Source organism: Engystomops pustulosus, chromosome 2, assembly GCF_040894005.1.
Source record: "Engystomops pustulosus chromosome 2, aEngPut4.maternal, whole genome shotgun sequence".
NCBI classification, from domain to species: domain Eukaryota; kingdom Metazoa; phylum Chordata; class Amphibia; order Anura; family Leptodactylidae; genus Engystomops; species Engystomops pustulosus.
Window position 1 is genome coordinate 42344796 of NC_092412.1, and position 23040 is coordinate 42367835.

The 23040-nt window shown below is 44.5% G+C and overlaps 1 protein-coding gene across 1 annotated transcript in view; it reads left to right on the forward strand.

The window, feature by feature from the left end:
• The window catches only part of B3GLCT (beta 3-glucosyltransferase), a 299257-nt gene that overhangs the window by 104376 nt on the left and 171841 nt on the right, over positions 1-23040 (forward strand). Inside the window, exons 3-4 of the mRNA XM_072134376.1 lie at positions 7031-7067; positions 13104-13213. Coding sequence (XP_071990477.1) covers positions 7031-7067; positions 13104-13213 — 147 coding nt within the window. The remainder of the gene's footprint in view (positions 1-7030; positions 7068-13103; positions 13214-23040) is intronic.

The following is a 23040-nucleotide window of genomic DNA, read 5'->3' on the forward strand; positions in this document are numbered from 1 at the left end:
TCCTCACCCCTCTCTCGGGAATTCTCTTCAGCTGGTTAGCAGTCAGTGAGGAGGGAGGGGTAGTCTGACTACATACTGCAGATCCCGCCTACATGACTGCAACACAGGACACCAATAAGTCTTTTTTAGAAGAATGTTGTCTCTAATCCCATGGATAGAGGCATCAGTGGGGCATGTATAAAGACATCTAAAATGTTCTGTTTGTGTGGGGTACTAAAATGTATTATTTTATCATCGGACCACAGGGCAGTTAAAATATATCCGTCGCCTCCTCCCGTTTGATGGATTTTAAAGGTAGATTTCCTGGCGGCTGTCCAGGATTAGGGAGAAGCCTTTCTGCCCCTCTCTTACATACACAGGCTCAAGGGAGTAATATCTATGTCAATTATGTTTTTCTTTAAAAGACCCAACTCACCTTAAACGCTAAGCGGGACCTGGAGTTGGATTAGGAGGAGACAGTCGGATTCCTCTCTTTGTCACATGGGGCCAATCTACGGATCCAATTAAGGGAGAGCAGCTACAGAAGGATCAAAGGGGAACCTTCTGCGCCTCTAGGTCTATCATATGGGATCAAACCTGCAGCTGCTCCGTCTGTGTTGTGTAGATTGTTCTGTAATTGGGATTATTTAGAGGCGTTGGAGAAATTTGGATATTTTTTTTAGATCCTCAGATTCTTTGCAATATATCCGTGGCTGTACAGTGCAGGGCTCTTTACATGTGACCGTTATTATGGTATTATATGATGGTACAGTGCTGCACTCATGAGGCCTACAACTTAATGTCCCGGACATGTAGGAAAGCCTTCTTTTACAGGTTTTATATTATTACACTACTGCCCCCCTCAGGTAGGGTATGAAATGTCCTTTCTAGAATTCCCTCTTTTTTGTGTGAAATCTCACCGGTAAAAAATCTTCTACAAAGTTCAAAGTAAATGAGCTAGAAAGAGTCACTTTTGTCCAAAATTAGTGACATAGAGGTTGAAGAATGAGCGTATGCGCATATCATATCCTCTATAATCCCTATATAACCATGCTTCTGGTGTCATATTAAAGATAAGAATTTCATCTTTCAGGTTGCTGCTTCTGTGAGTTACACAGGCAGTTAATGAAATCAAGGGTTACAGGATATTTATCTCAAGCCACATTTCAAGCGGTGTATTTCCCTGGCTGTATCTCTGGTTCTGTAGACCCGAATGATGAAATTCTTATCTTTAATATGACACCAGAAGCATGTTTGTAGGTGCTTAAGAAGGGAGGATAACAGCATCTGAAGTGACACTCCCCATGCAGCCTTTAAACTTAACTCACCTCAGGCAAAAAGTGACTCTTCTCTGCTAATTTTCTTGACAGGGGATTGGTTTTTATAGGTAAACCTCTTAACACCACTGGCCTTTTTCATTATTAAGTTTCCATTTTGTGCTCCCCACCCTCAAAAATACCTTTTTTACATTTTCTGTGTACAGAATTGTGTGAGGGCTTGTTTTCTACGCAACAAATTGTCCTTCCTAGTGATGGTATTTAATATTCCATGCCGTAAACTGAAAAACTGGAAAAAAAAATTCCAAATGTGGTGAAATTGGTAAAAAAAATACATTTGCATCATTTTCTTGTGGCCTCTGTTTTTACAACTTTAACCGAGCCCTCCAGATAATACCTCAGATTTATTCTTTGGTTTGGTATGATATTTTAATTTGGTCGATAACAAATTTATGCAGGTTTTATTATGTTTTAGTAGACCTTAAAAAAAAAAAAAAAAAAAAAAAAAAACCTTTTGTAAAAGGTTTTAATTTTTTTAAAATCTATTTAATACTTTGGTTTTCTGAGCTATATAAGGTGTATTTTTTGTTTTTTATTGCTACCATTTTAAGGACTGTATGAGCTTTTGATCAATTTGTATAATATTGGGCACTATTTTCGGTTATGAGGTTACCCACCATATACTTCAATACTACAGTATTGCAGGATATGGGGATTTTGCGCTGCCCTAAAGAGCGGTCTGCGTTCTTGGTAAACGATCAGTGTGCCCCGATGACATTACCAGGCGTGCCAAACAAATTGAAGATGGCACAACCCATGCGCCGACGACATTTAAACGCCCCTATTCCGGTGACATTTAGATGGTTATCACCCCCGGTCAGTGACGGCACCCATTATGGGTGTTAGCGACGGGGGTTTGCTGCATTATGGAGAGGCTCAGGTTGTAAGCCTACTTTATACTCCCCCTACTGCATCAGAGGTTAAATTTCACATAAAAGAGGGAATTCTAGAAAGAACATTTCATACCCTACCTGAGGGGGCTGTTAATGTGGTTGCAGCATGAGAACAAGAACTGTGCGAAAAAAATAAAGCCATAAACCAGCAGTGGTGGTCGTATCCAAGGACAGCAATCTCCTTTCTAACTAACTGGCTACATTTATGGCAAATAATCTTCAAACAGGCACATTAGGTTTTTTTAATGACATCCAATTGAGGAATTGTATGTATATGGGAGATTGATGAAATGAAATGTCAATGCCCAGATGAGAATACCCCTTTAATGACTCTTCTTGTAAAATAGATTTTTTTTAACCTAAATTTTGTACCGTGACCGCTCTGGTAATGAATAGCATTTCCACTGTGGCCGCTTCCCAGAAAGCGTTATTAATGTGAGGATCTCTGAAAAGATTTTGTTGGAACGCTCGGCATGTCGAGAGCTCTCGAGATCTCTTTAGAGGGTTGTAGAAACATTGGGGTATGAGAAGAAATTGATGGAATGCTCAGCGTCACCTAGCGGCTTATTATTATTCAAGTGTAATTGTGGGCTGAGTCTCCTTTGGAGAGGGGCGCACTGGTGTCACCTGGAGATGGCAGTGACGGATGTCTATCGCCTCCTGCACTCACACCAATCAGGTTCTCAGCGAGGCGAGTAATTTCCTATAATGCAGGATAAGTCACGGAGGGAATTGTCTCTCCAGTCTCTTCTAAAGCGACTTGTCAGAATGAAGCGTTTTACTCCTCCTTAAGGGAATGCATGGATATAATAGCATACATTGTAATCGTGCTGCACCCTGAATCATTATATATAAAGGATTTGTGTAGGTTGAGGTTAAGGAAACAGTCATTTAGTAAGTAGAGTTTATTAGTCAAATGCATATTAGCCTTCTCCCTGGACTATTGTGTCTGTTGTCATCATGGGAAGTAGCTACCTTTATAGTAAACCTATGACATTCACCTGCTGTGAAATCTGCAGGCAGCATGATATAGAGCAGAATGAGCTAAGCAGGTTGTACACAGTGTCTTATCTGCAGGGAAGATGTTATAGAGCAGGAGGAGCTTGTCTGCAGGAAGCATGATTTAGAGCAGGAGGGGATGAGCAAGAGTGTACAATGTCCTATCTGCATGCAGCATGTTATAGAGCAGGAGGAGCTGAGCAGATTGTACACAGTGTCCTAACTGCAGGCAGCATGTTTTAGAGCAGGAGGAGCTGAGCGGAGTGTACATAGTGTCCTTTCTGCTGGCAACTTGTTATAAAGCATGAGCAGCTTGTAAATAGTGTCCTATCTGCAGGCAGCATGTTATAGAGCAGGAGGAGCTGAGCAGATTGTACATTGTGTCCTATCTGCAGGCAGCATGTTATACAGCAGGAGGGGCTGAATAGATTGTCCGTAGTGTCCTATTTGCAGGCAGCATGTTACAGAACAGGGGGAGCTAAGCAGATTTTACATAGTGTCCAATTTGTAGTAATCAAGTTTTAGGGGGACATGTACCTTAATTTTAAATTGTTTTTCTTTTTTACTTTTTGTACCCTTTTTAAGTGTAATCGTAAATCTTTTTTGCATCTACAGCAGGGTGTTAAGAAGCTTGCCGGTGTGTGTGTGTATAGTAGAATATTGTAGAATATGGCAAGACAGATGTTTCCTTTTAATTTGCTCCCTATTTTTGTGCAAATTAGCAAAACTTAGGCGCAAATTAAAATACAATTGACTTATACTTCCATAGATGCGCCTAAAAAGTCGCAAAAAAGTTGCGCAAACTAACAGCACCAAAAAAACAAAGCAAAATATGTTCTTGTTTATGTCCGGCTGAGATACATAAGAAGACGTGTGCCGGCAGCAGAAATACAATGACACATGTGCCCATACAGTTATAGACTGATATCTGTCGCTGGGATTTCTAGCATCTTTGTGATTCATTGCGCTGTGCCCCATATACTAAGAGGCTTCTCTGTGTCATGTTGACTCCCATCCATCCCCTGATTTGGGTGCCACTTGCCCCCTTTTTCTGCTGTAGGTCCACAGAACCGGAGATGTTACAGGAAGTGACCAGGACACCTACAGACTTATTATATACACTGCACAGAATACAGGGAACACTATAATAACACATCCTATATCTGAAAGAATATAGCGACACTGGTACAATTGATCCAGGGGCCCGAGTGGGCCCCTACAGTACCCCGGGGCCCCGGCACTTGCCCGGGTCTGTGGTGGACAATGCTGGATGGAGCGAGACATGATGTCCCAGATGTGCTCAATCGGACTCAGGTCTGGGGAACGAGCGGGCCAGTCCATAGCTTCAATGTCTTCAACTGCTTTAACTGCTGACACACTCCAGCCACATGAGGTCTAGCATTGTCCTGCTTTAGGAGCCAACCGCACCCAGCATATGGTGTCACAAGGGGTCTGAGGGTCTCATCCCGGGACCTAATGACAGTCAGGCTACCTCTGGCGAGCACATGGATGGCTGTGCAGCCCCTATACCATTACTGACCCACTGCCAAACTGGTCATTCTGAAGGATGTTGCAGGCAGCAGATCACTCTCCACAGCGTCTCCAGACTCTGTCACGTCTGTCACATGTGCTCAGTGTGAACCTGCTTTCATCTGTGAAAAGCACAGGGCACCAGTGCTGAATTGTTGGCATTTGTTGGCATTTGTTCCCTGACAAATGCCAAGCATCCTGCAGTGTTGGGCTGTGAGCACAACCCCCATCTGTGGACGTCAGCCCCTCATTCCATCCTAACCGTTTCTAACCGTTTGTGCAGACACCTGCACATTTGTGGCTACTGCAGGTCATTTTACCGGACTCTGGCAGTGCTCCTCCTGTTCCTCCTTGCACAAAGGTGAAGGTAGCGGTACTGCTGCTGGGTTGTTGCCCTCCTTTCGGCACTCTCCACGTCTCCTGGTAGTGCCTCCAGCCTGTGGGCACTACCAAACAGACATAGCGGACCTTCTGGCCACAGCTCGCATTGATTTGCCATCCTGGATGAGCTACATGAGCCACTTGTGTGGGTTGTAGAGTCCGTCTCATGCTACCATGCGTGTGAAAGCACCACCAGCACTCAAAATTGACAAAAATATCAGCCATAAAGCTTTGGTACTGAGAAGTGGTCTGTGGTCCCCACCTGCAGAACCACTCCTTTATTAAGTGTGACTTGCTAATTGCCTGTGACATTGATTGTCAATCAGTGCTGCTTCCTAAGTGAATAGTTTATTTCACAGATGTTTGATTTTCTTGAAATTATATTGGGGCTTATTTACTAAGGGTTCGCGTTTTGCACTTTTGTTGGATTTTGCGTAGTTTTCGGGTATTTGTGCCGCTGTGACAGGTGTTTAACTGGGGATTGCATCGCACGCGGACGGATTTTGGCGCAGCTTGGCTGGCTTTCATGCAACAGAAATCTGGGGGCGGGCCGTCGGACGATCTGACTGATTCGGACTGAGCGCGGGATGTAACTTTCAAATTGTGTCGCAAGACAATGCACTTACATGCACCAGGAAGATGGTTAACTCCGGCGGACCTGAGCGGGGAAGCGACACATGCAGGATATCCGGCGCACGATCTTAGTGAATTGTGGCAGATGTGCATTCCAGTCAGATGCACTTTCGGGGATCGCGCAGGACAGGTAAGTAAATGTTCCCCATTGTGTTACCTTTATTTTTTTTTGCGCAGTGTATATATTCATGGAGTTTTCCAAATTGATGATCTATCCACAGGTTAGGCCATCAATATTAGATCATCAGGGGCTCCACTCAGCTTATATAGATGTTCCATACTATGGATAGATCATCAATATCCAAACCATACATCTATCTATCTTATTTTTAGGGGAATAAGCACACAGAGCCTGAGGGTGGGGTACACGGATAAGAAACTATTTGAGGGATGGGCAGTGGACTACAGAGTAAACATTAATGGTGAGGAGAGATGTTACTCTTGTCCCCTGGGGATATCGCTGCCCACAAAGCTGCAGGAATCGTTAACATGAATATATTTTCCAGTAAATCGTTGCGGTCTATGAAGTCTACGTTTTGCTTCCCTTTGATGTGTCTCAATGGTATAGAACGGAATAGAAGAATTTTATGAGTTATTTTCTCATGATTAAAGGGACGTGTCTGCCCTCTTGTGGTAGGATTCAATATTACAGGAACAGTATTTTATATAGAGGGGATGTGCTTGGACAAGGGTTTGTGTTGGGGTGTAATATGGATTCACATTGTGATCTTCTTACAATTAATATTGTATTAGTGCTATGAGTGTGAAATTATAATTGGCAATAATTGAAGGCTATGAGCACAAGAAACCTGCATCTATAAATGGCTTTATAATGTGCATTGAATATTAGGAGACAATAGGAATAACAAGGTTCCTTGTCCTCATACCATTTCTATCCATATCCTTGTGTAGTAAGGGATATCCCCTGTTTTAGGTATTTGGTGCTGTAAAGACCCCCCCAGTGCTCAGACCTTTCGCACCTTTACATAGGATACTGTAGATTATCTACACCCATACAATGACCCCGAAGGGGCAGAATCTTCTACAGATCCACAACAAAATCCAAATGTAAAACTCAGATATTACCAAAGATTTTGCTTAAAGTTATGTGGCAAATATGTAATAAAATGAGTCCGGTTTTTGCCTCCATGTGAATTGGTGTAAAACATGTCACCCTGATGTGATGTCAGACGTATGACGACGTATAATGTGTTGTGTGATTTGCTTGTTTTGTCTTTATTCATTTTATATGTCTATTTTTTTTTCTTTTTGTCACAGAATCCAGAAAGCAGATCACTGGCTCCTGTGCCTCTGGGTAAGTTTTTTTTCCTGGCATTTTTACGTTTGTGTTATAAGACATTTAGACTGTTGTGCCCCCGTTTGCACAATGGATATTTTATTCTAGTGACCAACACACTATGGCTTACGGGTATATGGACACACATGGTCTATGGCCATGCCCCTAATGTGGTGCATCTGACAGCATTGTACCATCTACCATAATACTGTATTTGCTTATCTCATAGATCCCTTATGCCCCTTATCAGATTTTGTGGCTTTCTGCTCCCAAACTAATTTTTACTTTTTTGGCTTGATGCCCACATTACCATGTCTACATAAAGTGGCCCCACAGTAACCAATATAGTCACATTGCCCCCACAGTAACCAATATAGTCACATTGCCCCCACAGTAGCCAATAGTCAGTGTCCACACAGTAATCAATAGAGTCAGTGCACCAACATTAGCCAATAAAGTCACAGTTCCCCTCAATAGCCAAAATAGTCAGTGTCCCCACAGTAACCAATATTGTCACAGTGCCCCAACAGTAGCCAATATACAGTGTCCACACAGTAATCAATAGAGTCAGTGCCCCTACTTAGTCAATAAAGTCACAGCCCCCCATCAATAGCCAATATAGTCACAGTGCCCCACAATAGCCAATATAGTCAGTGTTCCCACAGTAACCAATATAGTCACAGTTCCCCCGTAGTAGCCAATATACAGTGTCCACACAGTAGTCAATAGAGTCAGTGCCCCTACTTAGCCAATATAGTCACAGTGCCCCCACAGTAACCAATATAGTCACGGTGCCCCCACAGTGGCCAATATAGTTACAGTGCTCCCACAATAACCAATATAGTCACAGTAGTCAACATAGTCACAGTGCCCCGTAGTTGCTCAGTCTCAATGCACCAGCAGTAACCAATAGTGCCCCCAAAGTAGCCAATAAAGTCACAGTTCTCCCACAGTAACCAATGTAGTCACAGTGCACCATTTTTGCCCATGGTAACAATGTTCCCACAGTAGCTAATATAGTCACAATTCCCAATAGTAGCCAAATAGTAAAAGTGCCCCAATAGTAACCATAAAGTGCCCCCCACAGTAGCCAATAAAGTATTTGTGCCACACAGTTGCTCATAGCCACAGTACCCCAGCAGTTGCCAAATTTGTCACTGTTCTTCCACAATAGCCAATGTAGTCACAGTACCCTCACTGTAGCCAATATAGTCACAGTGCACCCCCTGTATCTAATATGGTCACAGTGGGGGTCATTTACTAAAGGGCCGAATTGCGTTTTTCTGGCGGGTTACACAAATTTTTCCGTTTTGCGCCGATTTTTCCCTGAATTGCCCCAGGTTTTTGGCGCACGCAAACGGATTGTGGCACATCTGCGCCGACGTGCATGTGATGGAAATCGGGGGGTGGGGGGGTGGCATCCCGACTGTTTCGGAAAAACCGCCACATTTAAAAAAAGTGTTGCTCGTCAAGCGCTTACCTGCACCCGGCCTGGCTTGGTGAACTTCAGTGCACTCCGATGGAATTCAGCGCTGCAGCGACACCTAGTGGACATCGGGGAAACTACCTTTGTGAATCGCCGGAAGACCCGAATCCTCCACACAGAACGCACCACTGGATCGCGAATGGACCGGGTAAGTAAATCTGCCCCAGTGTCTCCACTGTTGTAGCTGTATAGTCATTGTGCCTCCACTAGTGCCCCCACAGTAGCCAATATAGTCACAGTTAATATAGTCACAGTGCCCCCACATCAGTTAATATAGTCACAGTAGCCAATTGAGTCACAATGCCCCAACAGTAACCAATGGTCATAGTGCCCCCAAAGTAGCCAATTTAGTCACAGTACCTCCACATTAACCAATATAATCACAGTGCCTCACAGTTGCCTAAAGTGACAGTGCCCCCACAGTAGCCAATATAGTAATTGCCCCCAAAGTAACCAATATAGTCACAGTGTCCCCACAGTAGCCGATATAGGCACAGGGCCCCCACAGTAGCCAGTATAGTGACAGTGCCCCCCCACAGTGGCACATACAGTTAGTATTACCACAGTAACCAATATAGTAACAGTGTCTCACTGTTGCCTATAGCTACGGTGCCCGAACTGTAGCCAAAATAGTCACAGGTTTTTCACAGTAGCAAATATAGTCACAGTGCTTCCACAGCAGCCAATATAGTCACAATGGCCTCAATGTAGCCAATTGATTCACAGTGCCCCCACCGTAGTAGCCAGTATAGTCAGTGCCCCCGCCGTAGTAGCCAGTATAGTCACTATGCCCCCACTGTAGTAGCCAGTATAGTCACAGTGCCCCCACCGTAGTAGCCAGTATAGTCACAGTGCCCCCACCGTAGTAGCCAGTATAGTCAGTGCCCCCGCCGTAGTAGCCAGTATAGTCACTATGCCCCCACTGTAGTAGCCAGTATAGTCACTGTGCCCCCACTGTAGTAACCAGTATAGTCACTGTGCCCCCACTGTAGTAGCCAGTATAGTCACTGTGCCCCCACTGTAGTAGCCAGTATAGTCACTGTGCCCCCACTGTAGTAGCCAGTATAGTCACTGTGCCCCCACTGTAGTAGCCAGTATAGTCACAGTGCCCCCACTGTAGTAGCCAGTATAGTCACAGTGCCCCCACTGTAGTAGCCAGTATAGTCACAGTGCCCCCACTGTAGTAGCCAGTATAGTCACTGTGCCCCCACTGTAGTAGCCAGTATAGTCACTGTGCCCCCACTGTAGTAGCCAGTATAGTCACTGTGCCCCCACTGTAGTAGCCAGTATAGTCACTGTGCCCCCACTGTAGAAGCCAGTATAGTCACAGTGCCTATATAACCCCCTAAAAATAATTATTTTACCAATGTAATGCCTCCCCTAATTTTTTTTTATACAAGATCCCTATAAATGAAATATGTTTTATTTAAAGCTTTCCTCAATTATTATCTTAATATTTGGTACTCCCTTATCAGCTATTTTATAGAAATAATCCCCACATAGAACGCCCTATTATGATTATTTATATATTCCCGTGCCAATTATTCATTTACATATAGTCCTCTGTAAATTGTAAATTTATATGAATTTATTGTACAGTTTATAGAAAGCACATATGGAAAAAAATAGTATCATTTTATACAGAAGAGGCCACAGTACCCCCAATTAATTTTCCATACTGTGCCCGTTCTTGTCGTCTTATGTTTTTCTATTAAAAAAAAAAAAGTTACTTACCTTTGGCCACGTTTCTGCATTCTGCCGGAGTCTGGACTGACACCACTGAGTCTTCCGGGTCAGAGTGTGATGCAGGGAAAATCTACCAATCACATCGAACTTGGTGTCAATGTCATCTGCATCTATATAGTGTCCTAACTGCAGATAGAATGCTATAGAGCAGGAGGAGCTGAGCAGATTGTACATAGTGTCCTATCTGCAGGCAGCATATTATAGAGCAAAAGGAGCTGAGAAGATTGTATATAGTGTTATAGAGCAAGAGGAGCTGAGCAGATTGCATGTAGTGTCTTATCTGCAGGCAGCATGTTATAGAGCAGGAGTGGCTGGGCAGATTCTACATAGCATAATTCAATATATATGGGGATGAGATGCAGTTCCCAATTCCATGCACTAGGTGGCAGTGTTGCTATAGATTTCTTAGATGAGAATAAAGTTTCTTCTGGAGTTGACCCTTAAAATGATGTTAATTCTTCATGCTGCTGTTTGCAGACTGTGATCCTGTGAATGAATTTTCCAATAAAGCTAAAGATTAATCTGCTAATCTATAGCATGCTGCCTTGCAGATAAGACACTGTCCATTTTGCTTTGCTCCGCCTGCTCTATTAATTACTGCTGATAGATATGACAATATGTACAATAGCCGTAGCTCTTGCTGCTCTGTAACATGCTGCCTGTAGATAGGACAGCTTCTTCTGTTCTATAACAGCTTCTCCTGCTCTATAACATGCTTACTGCAGATAAATTGCTATGTACAATCTACTCGGCTGCTCCTGCTCTACAATATGGTATCTGCAGATCGGACATTTAGTAAATTTGATTGTTAGTCTATAGCAGATTGGATATAGGGGGACATTAATCATAGTGGGTCTCAGCTTTGCCTATTTTTGCACCTGGTTTGTTTGTTTTTTTTGGCTTGAGATCTATGAATGACCTGGTTCTGCCTTAGTAAATGCGTTTTGGATTTGTTTCATGTCTGATTCATTTGCGCCAAATTTGTCTCAAATTGTTAGATCTCATTTGTGAGCAATAATGAAAGGAGACTGAGAAAATGTGACAGAAAGTTCAGGGCTTCATCTCTGCACAAAAACTATCATTGTGATGTAACTGCAGGGACTAAAAGTGACAGGGATGTAAAAAAAAAAAAAATTCTTGCTGAAACGAGTCTTTGCCTTTTTTATTATAATGTACAGTAAATGGAGACTGATAATATTCTCAGATCTGTACAATAAGACAATAATCACTCCCAGAGATGATCCCATAGACAATGATGAAGTCGTTACTGGAGAAATTTTACATTTTAAAACGGCTCCCAAGTATTTTCCATGTTGCATAGAGGGAATTTTTCATTTTGGAACCTAAAATTTATGTTTTTAGTAATGTAAAGTGATTTTTTTTGGAAGTGCACCTGCTCAGAGTAGGTGGTGCATTTTTGCGCCTATTTTGCGCCTTTTTAGGCGCAAATTTGTGAGAGATCCCATGCAAACATCTGTATAGGAGGCTCTCACTATGTCAGATAAGGCGCAGGGACTCAAAACCACTAAGTGCCAAACTTTGCGATGCGCCAGATTTTTGCGCTAAAAAACGCTCAAAACAGTCTAACAGACTATGATTAATGTCCCCCATAGTGTCTTATCTGCAGGCAGCATGTTATAGAGCAGGAGGAGCTGATTTTGCATAGCATGATGAAATATATTTGTGGATGAGATGCAGTTCCCACTTCCAGGCATTAGGTGGCAGTGTTGCTATAGATTTCATAGATCAGTATAAAGTTGCCTCTGGAGTTGACCCTTAACATGATGTTAATTCTTCATGCTGCTGTTTGCAGACATGGGGCCACATTTATCACTTCTGTGCGCCTAAGTGTAGTAGTTGCGCCTAAATTCTGGCGCACTGTTTTGCCAGAATTATCACAAGCTACAACCATCTGTGATAAGTATATTTTCTGCCTCTTATTAATCACTTTACTTTAACACAGTTTATGCGCAGTTTAGGCGCAATGTTAGATTCGGGCACTTACATGTGATCCTGCTACAAGCTCCTCTCTGCTTCTCCCACATCCCAGAATGAAGATAACACTCACAGCAGCACCCAGGTGTGTGACACCCAGCACCCAGTGACCTCCTCAGCAGGGGCTTCTCCTGGAGGGGATCCCCCAGTGCTGGTCTCCTGCTGCACCCCTGTAATTCTGCACAGTATCCCCCTCAGACACTGTGCAGAATTATATGGGGGACACTTGTTACCTGTCTGTAATGTATCTAATGTATCTATTATATGTTCCAGTGTCTGTAATGTATCTAATGTATCTATTATATGTTCCAGTGTCTGGCTGAGCTCTGCTGCTAGAAATGAGCTCTTCTGCAAAGGGGCTCAGTGCTTTCTTCTCAGATAACGCCACCTTCGGGCTGGAGTGTTTTTGCGCCCGTTTTTGCGCCTAAATGCAAAAGTCGCACATGATGAATATCATTAGGCGCAACAAAACATCTGGAACTGAACGATAGATGAGGGAAAGGTGGTTATTTTTGCTGCGCGGCTAATTTGATGTTTAATCGCAAAAATGGCGCAAAAACGGTGCGCCTAAACGAAAAGGCGCAAAAACAACAGAAAAAACAAGTGATAAATGTGGCCCTGTGTTCCTTACCTGACACCGTCCAACATATTAGGGGTCTGTCACAGTGACCCGGCAATGGACTCCCTGCAATTTTCTTTCATAATATCTTAGAACTACTGTCAGTGTTTTGTCCTGAGTATGAAAAGCAGCGATTTCTTTCTTTCTGTAAAACACTTTCAGTCATTTTCTGCCGCATTTGTAAATGATCCATCTTCTACTATTATAGAACTGGAAGAAATTGTATTTGTGATCCAAAGCCAGAGTATTCCATTCCACAAAAAGCGAGCCAAAGACCTGGAGGAAAGTATCCAGAAGCAGGCTGCTGAAATCAGTAAGGTAGGTACATGTCATGTGATCCTGGACACGCCAGGTAGGTTACAGCAGGTCTATATTGGTGTTAACATCGCAGACATGACTCAGTGGGACCATGTGTTATACTACAAGTCCTTTGTTCTTTGGAATGGACCCCATCTGGTAAAACGTGTCTCCTGAATATCCATATTGTTGGCAGCCATCTGCCTATAGGTTTTATATATTGGACCCACATTGATCAGCTGATCAGAAGTTGGGAAGTTGATCAGATAAGACCCTATAAGAATAGAACCCCATAAAATAATTTTTACCAATTAAACAAGTAGGAAAAGCTTAGCCTGTAAGCTTATAAGCCTATAAGCTACAGCAAGGGTCAATCCCCAGAAGTCTGGCAAATATGGCTCTTCCATATGACTTATGGTCTTATGTAAGCTCCAGAACTGGACATACTGGCAGTAACCAAAGGAACTGGATCTGTATCTGCAGTTTGCATTTCCAAATAAGCATTTAGCTGGCTCTGTATCTAGTTCTCAAGCTAACAAAGCCATAAGGTCTGAAATATGACTTTATTATCTTTAATATGACACAAAAAGCTGGTTTGTAGGTGCTATAGAACAGAAGATAGGGGCTACTGAAATGACCCTATCTCTGCAACCACTAAACTTGACTCATCTCATGTGAAAATAAGGTGAAAAGAGTCATATTTGCCTGTCTTTGGGGAAGATTTTTATTATAGGTAGGTAAATGTGTGAGATTTCACATGAAAGAGGGAGTTCTGGGAAGGACGGTGTCTCAATGTATCTGGCTGCCGAGCTGCGCAATGTCTCTAATTGTAGCGCCCTGTGCCGCCCCATTCTGCCACCAGCTGCGCCCCATTCACACCCCTCCTTCCCGCTTTGGCATGGAGATGATGTGAAGCTTTGCTGGTGCTCCACTAACAATTGCGAATTATTTCAGGGCACCTACAATGGTTTTCCGGCATAGAAGCCGTGATAAATGTCCTCCTATGTTTATAGTGGTAAAAACATATATTCTGAATCTCGTACGTTGCCTGCCTGTCTATGGGTTTACATATAATAACCAAATTTGTGCCAACAATTTTCCACAAAATGATGCATTTCAAATTACATTCCTCCACACTAAGCCACTCCCCTTTCTCTTTAACCACACCCACTTGTCAATCTTGTCTGGAAAAAAATAGATACAGCCTTTTTTGCCACATATCTTCAAATTTTGGCACATTTTACATCAATTTCTAACCACGAAATCTCTGAAATTTCTTTTAACATTTTCACCTGATGCCTAACATTATTTTTCTACACATCTATTTTCCATATCTTATACTCATTTTTAATTGCATTATATACTTTTTTGCACATCCAGTGCTTCTGTTACCATTCTACTACTTTTACACTTACCATTTGCTGCCATTAACGGGGCTGGCAAAGTGACGGCAGCAGTGACTTATGGGCATAGCCATTAAAACCTCTGTGAGGCATCTGTGGCTTCCTGTTGACATTTCCTATTACAGCCTGCCTCTGGAGGAGCAGTAGTAATGCAGTGTATTGCTTGAGTGAACAGACCACCCCTAGGGATCAAACACCCCAGTAGTTCTTGATGGTTCCTGTGTATCCTGGTGTTTCTGGAGAAGATGACTCCTAGTTATTCCTGCGGTGCTGAAGAAAAAGGCTCCTTTGTATCTTGGTGATTCTGGAGAAGATGACTCCTGGGTATTCCTGCGGTGCTGAAGAAGGCAGCTCCTGGGTATCCTTGCAGTGCTGGAGAAACTGGCTCCTGGATATCCTGGCAGTGCTGGAGAACATGGCTCCTGGATATCCCGGGGGTGCTAAAGGAAATGGTTCCTGGGTATCTTGGCGGTGCTAGAGAAAATGGCTCCTGGGTGTCCTAATGAGAATGGAGAAAATGGCACCTGGGTGTCCTGATGATACTGGAGAAGATTGCTCCTTTATATCCTGCTGGTTCTGGAGACGATGACTGCTAGGTACTTCTGAAGAAGATGTTTTCTTCGTGGCTTGATGGTTCTGGAGAAGAGGACTCCTTGGTATTCCTGTGGTGCTGAAGAAGACGGCTCCTGGGCACCCTGACTGTGCTGGAGAAGATGATTCCTGCCTTTCCTGTTAGTACTGGAAAAGCTGGCTACCCTGGTGACATTGGTGAATATGGGTCTTATTATTAGCTAAAGTGGAACCTGTGACCCCTCTGTCTCCAGGGTAGCTTTACGGGTTCTTTAAGATTCTTAAATATATTCAGGATAACAAAATAACTCATTCTCTAATGCACCATTCCAACCTGTCTCTATCAGTCCTGGTGTATAAAATTTCGGGATCGGAATGTAAATCTTCTATCTTCTTGGGTCGGACAGGGCAGATTATTCTCATAAATAGCTTCTCCTATCTGCCTCCAGCACCTTGCCGCTCCATTTCAAGGCTAGCTGAGACACTTCCTGCTGGTAAACAGCATCAAATTGCTCTACAAGCTACAGATAAGGTCTTTACCCAGGGGAGGGGGGGCACTCTGTCTGTATTCTAGCTCAGATGTAGCAGAGCAGAAGTGTGTCACTGTGTGTTATATGCATCTCATGGTTCTCATCATCTCTGATCGGTCTCATCTCTCTTTTTCTATCTGTCAGATGCTGTTACAGGGTAGGCCATATATATATATGGATACATCTAGATAAAATGGGAATGGTTGGTGAAATCAACTTCCTGTTTGTGGCACATGTAACACTTCAAACCTATTGAGCATTTCACAAGAAAAACAATAATGCTTGGTTTTAATGTTACTTTATTTTTTAATGAGTTACTAACAAGTTTATGACAACTTATAAAATGTGTACAATGTGCTGGCCATTGTTGTGTCAATGCCACCCCTCTGCTCCCTCTTCTCCTACTCCTGACACACATCGCTGAATATAATGTTCTGTGTAAACTGAAGGTCCTGTTGCAATTTTTGTATTGCCCATTCTGCAAATTCAGTGCCTCAATCCGGGTCATCCTCGTTGAGAAACTGCAGCAGCTGGATTTTGTAAGGGTGCCGTTTGTCAGTAACTACTGATGCCACTCTCCAGTAACGTGCGGCAAGCGCTGTGGGCTCTTGCTGAATGAAGCTGGGACAGCCACTGATATTTGTTCCTATGTGACAGTTTTCACAAGTCCACATTTTGGCAAATCCAACTCTGAACCTGTTTCACAAAGTTTGCCAACTGTAGAAAGTGAGTTGTGTGGTTTCGTAGGGTCAATCTGCTGCAGGTGACCTGGGCGCTTCGTTCACCAGACATCAACACAATTTCTATCCGCTCCTAACGTGTAACCTCTGCTGTAAACAAAGAGAAACTTGTAAATACCACATACACTCGAGCTTATACTCCAGTCAATGAAAAAAACCTCCATATTCAACTTTCCGACAACCCCCCCCCCCCCCCCCCTTAGGTCCTCTTTGATCTTTAGCTCTGGCTCCATCTTCAGGTCCTCTGCAGCTGTGTCGTACACACTATGACACCAGTTGCTTGCCGAAGCATAATGTGTATGCCACCATCGACTAATGATGTGCCTGACATCATGGTGTGTGCGACGGGAACACGCGTGGAGCCGAAGATTGAGCCGGAGCTGAAGATAGAAGAGGACCTGTGGGGAACGTTGTTTTTGCGTTTTTTTAAGTCTGGGTAGGCGGCTGTAGGCTATATACGGAAGGGGGGGCAAGCACTAGCTATATACTGAAGGGTAGGCACTGGCTACATACTGAAGGGTAGGCACTGGCTACATACTGAAGGGTAGGCACTGGCTACATACTGAAGGGTAGGCACTGGCTACATACTGAAGGGTAGGCGCTGGCTACATACTGAAGGGTAGGCACTGGCTACATACTGAAGGGTAGGCGCTGGCTACATACTGAAGGGTAGGCGCTGGCTACATACTGAAGGGTAGGCGCTGGCTACATACTGAAGGGTAGGCGCTGGCTACATACTGAAGGGTAGGCGCTGGCTACATACTGAAGGGTAGGCGCTGGCTACATACTGAAGGGTAGGCGCTGGCTACATACTGAAGGGTAGGCGCTGGCTACATACTGAAGGGTAGGCGCTGGCTACATACTGAAGGGTAGGCGCTGGCTACATACTGAAGGGTAGGCGCTGGCTACATACTGAAGGGTAGGCGCTGGCTACATACTGAAGGGTAGGCGCTGGCTACATACTGAAGGGTAGGCGCTGGCTACATACTGAAGGGTAGGCGCTGGCTACATACTGAAGGGTAGGCGCTGGCTACATACTGAAGGGTAGGCGCTGGCTACATACTGAAGGGTAGGCGCTGGCTACATACTGAAGGGTAGGCGCTGGCTACATACTGAAGGGTAGGCGCTGGCTACATACTGAAGGGTAGGCGCTGGCTACATACTGAAGGGTAGGCGCTGGCTACATACTGAAGGGTAGGCGCTGGCTACATACTGAAGGGTAGGCGCTGGCTACATACTGAAGGGTAGGCGCTGGCTACATACTGAAGGGTAGGCGCTGGCTACATACTGAAGGGTAGGCGCTGGCTACATACTGAAGGGTAGGCGCTGGCTACATACTGAAGGGTAGGCGCTGGCTACATACTGAAGGGTAGGCGCTGGCTACATACTGAAGGGTAGGCGCTGGCTACATACTGAAGGGTAGGCGCTGGCTACATACTGAAGGGTAGGCGCTGGCTACATACTGAAGGGTAGGCCCTGGCTACATACTGAAGGGTAGGCGCTGGCTACATACTGAAGGGTAGGCGCTGGCTACATACTGAAGGGTAGGCGCTGGCTACATACTGAAGGGCAGGCGCTGGCTACATACTGAAGGGCAGGCGCTGGCTACATACTGAAGGGCAGGCGCTGGCTACATACTGAAGGGCAGGCGCTGGCTACATACTGAAGGGCAGGCGCTGGCTACATACTGAAGGGCAGGCGCTGGCTACATACTGAAGGGCAGGCGCTGGCTACATACTGAAGGGCAGGCGCTGGCTACATACTGAAGGGCAGGCGCTGGCTACATACTGAAGGGCAGGCGCTGGCTACATACTGAAGGGCAGGCGCTGGCTACATACTGAAGGGCAGGCGCTGGCTACATACTGAAGGGCAGGCGCTGGCTACATACTGAAGGGCAGGCGCTGGCTACATACTGAAGGGCAGGCGCTGGCTACATACTGAAGGGCAGGCGCTGGCTACATACTGAAGGGCAGGCGCTGGCTACATACTGAAGGGCAGGCGCTGGCTACATACTGAAGGGCAGGCGCTGGCTACATACTGAAGGGCAGGCGCTGGCTACATACTGAAGGGCAGGCGCTGGCTACATACTGAAGGGCAGGCGCTGGCTACATACTGAAGGGCAGGCGCTGGCTACATACTGAAGGGCAGGCGCTGGCTACATACTGAAGGGCAGGCGCTGGCTACATACTGAAGGGCAGGCGCTGGCTACATACTGAAGGGCAGGCGCTGGCTACATACTGAAGGGCAGGCGCTGGCTACATACTGAAGGGCAGGCGCTGGCTACATACTGAAGGGCAGGCGCTGGCTACATACTGAAGGGCAGGCGCTGGCTACATACTGAAGGGCAGGCGCTGGCTACATACTGAAGGGCAGGCGCTGGCTACATACTGAAGGGCAGGCGCTGGCTACATACTGAAGGGCAGGCGCTGGCTACATACTAGGGGGCACTAGCTGGCTATATACAAGGGTGCTGCTGGCTATATACAAGGGTGCAGCTGGCTATATACTCGAGTATACACGGTAACTCATGAAAGAATAAAGTTACATTAACCAAGCACACCATGTCTTGTGAAATTCCCAATAAGTTTGATGTGTTACATGACCTTCTTCCCATTTAGTAAAAAAAAAAGTTGGTCAATGGTCAACACCCATCTTGAAAAGTTTCCCCCCTCCCATATACTAATGTGCCACAAATAGGAAGTTCATATCACCAATCATTCTCATTTTATTTAGGTGCATCCATATAAATGGCTCACCCTGTAGAAGATCCAGAAACTAAAAAAAGTGTAGATAAACCTGTACCCTGATAATCTAAGCCCCTTTGGCTACTAAAGGGTTTTTCCTATGAAAGAAAAAGATTTCCTCATAAAAAATACAATGCTTTAAGAGCCGCGCTGTGATGGTACAATCCAAGAATAACACTACCTAATTCTTGCCACTAGATGGCGGTATTGTGACATGTCTGTATGTTACACCCAGGGAAGCAGGAGGCTCTGTATCCAGCGCAGTGCCCCATCAGTCCTTGTAGGGAGATGCCACATTTTCTTTTTAAAGCCCATTTTTTTTTTTAGAAATATGCAGATTAAATTTATGTGCAATGGTGCCGTATACTCGAATACTCGGGCTACAGTTCAGGTTTGATTCATTGGTTTCTAAATAAATAATATTTGACACCTTCTTCCTATTCTCAGCTTCTATCTTGAATTTATTTTTTTTCTTGGACTAAATATACCTAAAACTATTTCTGTCCCAGGAAGGAAAGTATTTGGGGACAATAGTTATGCGTGTGGTAAATGTTGGCCTTCCTGCTATAGGCAAGTAGGGGGCAGGAATAGGACCTGATGGATAGTCGGGTCAATCGTCTTGGTGGAGGTGTGGTAAGGGAAGGTGTATGCACTCAACTGTAACTGTGTGTGCAGATTGTGGGGCTAGCTCACGGCACACTTATACGGCCGGGTACACGAGGCCATAGTGGAAGCCCCACAGCAAAACTCACCCCGCGCTCCATTGACTTCAGTTGGACCGAAGTGTAAACCATACATCTCCAACAACGACAATACAACACAAAAATAATACATACCACAGTACAGCAATAAAAACACAATCCCAAAAAACAAATTTAGACAATAACTAATACAGGATATTAATAATAAAGGCCCCATAGCAGGTAAATTATAATAATGGAGAACCCCGCAGAGCAGACAAATACTGGAGACCTCAGAGCATTATAATAATAGAGACCCCAGAACAGACAATAACATTACTGAAGACCCCTCACATACTGAAGACCCCTCAGAAACCCTGAATAATACTGGAGACCCTCGGGGCTGCCTGATGATACTGGAAATCTACCAGAACCCCCAATAATGCTGGAGCCCCTCCAGGGCCCACTAATAATGATAGAGCCACCTAATTATTCTGGACGCCCCTTGTGTCAACCATAGAAAGCCATAATCTTTCCTGACTCCTCCCTGCAGCACACCGGTGCTTCTTCGGCACTTGTCAGGATCCAGAGCTAAGTGGAGCGCGAAGCAGGGGAGGATGTAAGAGCCTTGAGCACAGAAGAGCTGACACATACTATACTGCACCAGTCACCCCTCTGCTCTAGCACTTACTATCATTGTTAGGTTCCAGGTCAACAGAAGAGGACCTGGGAGCGGCCTCACCGGCCACCTGCACCAATCGGCAGCTCCATCAATGATAGAAGCTCTCATTGGTCTTTGTCAGACACAGGTCACAACTTGAAAGGAACCTGTCATCAGCAATTGGTCCAATAAACCACTATTTGTATGATGTCAAACAGCTTAATGCCTGCAAGTTTTTTGTTTCTTTCATTGTCCAGTTTGGTAGCATCATCCAGAAAATCAACTTGTAGTCAAGGAGGAGGAGAGTTTAACACTGAAGTCAAGGAGGGGAAATCTGAACACCTCCTCCACTGTGATTGACATCATACATCAGACTTCAGGAGAGCTGGTAAGGGATGTTGAACCATCAATTACAGTGAAGGGGGCTTTCTGAGGAAGAGAGAGCTTGACTTTAGTGTTACAATCACCACCTCCTTTTACAACTCACTTGATGATGAAAGATGATTTTCTGGGTCATGACCACACTGGGTCATGAAAGAAACAGGATCTGGAAGGTGTTCAGCTGCTTGACAATATACTAGAAGTGGTTTATTAGGTTAATTTCAGATGACAGGTTCCCTTTAAGGCTGTGCGGGTCATGGGTTGTGTATCCCCCTGTTCTAACCTCTGCAGGACAGAGAGAGGGAGGAGGAGCTGCAAGGAGCTAAAACTGTATGCAAATTACTTCTCTTTATAAAGAATGAAATTTACATATAATCCTTATTCTCTCGAGAAAATCCCAAATTGTTCATCTGTAAATGGTGCCTGCCCAAGTCTGGGACACCTACAACTTGTAGCATGTTGTGACACCTCCTGTCCTGCAGTTTTCATAGTGTTTTATTTTATGTCTTTGTTGTATTTCCTCAGTTGCTTCTTCGTGGCTTCCTCTGTATGTTGTTACAGTGCTATTTGTGCATGGCTGTACAATTTATGAAGTGCTAGTGTCCACCATGGGACTAGTATGACTTGCTGTAACACAACCCTTGACCTGCCAGTGATGCGGAGCTGGAAGTACACTGCATTATAAATCACTGAAAGAGCCGTGAATGTGATCTAAATGTCATCTCTGGGCTATGGTTACACCAGCCTCCGGCTTCTGTTCACAAAAGGGGGAAAGAGGGGGACGGCGGGTAATGATAGGCTAGGGCAACTTTTAGGAAAACCCTCCTGGGAAATTTCTCTCTTGGAGGCTCCTTAGTAAATTAACATAGACCTAAGGCTATATTCACACGACCATAGGGGGACGTATATACTGCTGCAAGCTTGTGGCCATACATATGTCCCCCCAAAAGCCGGTAATGGGCACATGGAGCGCCGCGTTGCGGAACACGTGCTGCGCCGCAATGCTCTGTACACAGGAATAAGGTAGGAAATGTCCCATCTTTCCCCGTGTTATGGCGCTGTGCAGCGGCTATGGAGAGGGGAGGGGTCACCACTCCTCGTCTCCATCGTGGTGAACGTATGCCCACCACATACGTTTGTGGGAATGTAGCCTAAACCTTTACACTTGAGCAGCTTCCAACCGTGAATAAATCCCTCCTGTCCAGGACATGCAAAAAGAGAGCATAAGGTGATCTGCTAGACCCGCCTAAGGAATAAATTGGACACTTCAGGTTGCTTCATCTCTTACTTAATTAAAGGAAATCTGATATCAGGATTATGGATTATAAACCAAGCACACTAACATGCTGATGGGTGCCCCCTCTGTCAGGATCCGCTCTGTCCTTTTATGCCTTGCCTTAGTCTTTACGAAAAAAATGTCTTAAAAATTGTGCAAATGAGCCAGAGGGGCTCCAAAACGCCATAAAACTTAATGGAGCCCGGAACCCCTCAGGCTCATTTGCATAGTTTTAAAAACTTATTTTCTTAAAAATCAAAGGCAAAAGAAGTTAAAAGAAGAGCAGAACCTACCATTATACTACACATATGGGCGCCCATACTGCCGACATTAAACACCCGTGATTAGTGTTATCCACCGATCGCGGGTGTTACGGTGGGTGTTTGCAGCAATATGTATAGAGAGGGCTTGTGGTGGCCGTTGTTACATCTAAAAAAAAAAAAAACTAATGTGTGCATGAGGCCACAGTCTTGCACAGGAGAATAAGTAGAGTTTGGTGCATCTCAAGAGGTTCTGTGTGCCAGAATTTATGCTTGTCAGGGACTGGCATAGACTTCAGACATTCCTTTTGGCATTTTTTTGGCAACAGTTCTATTGAATATGTGTTCAATTCCCAATTTACCAAAATAAAATCCTAGTCTTACTTGTTTGTGCCGGCCTGGCGTGTACCATGTCCTGGCTTTTACACCAAGAAGGGAGTAATAAATCGTGTCCAAAGAATCCTCAATCTTGCATACTGTGTGTGCATAATAGATGATCTTGTCATCTTCATATGTTTGCCGATTTACACATTTCAGAGTAAATTCAAAGCATGTATGGGAGATCAGGGGGGTTACAATGAGCTTATGAAGAGTGTGTACACC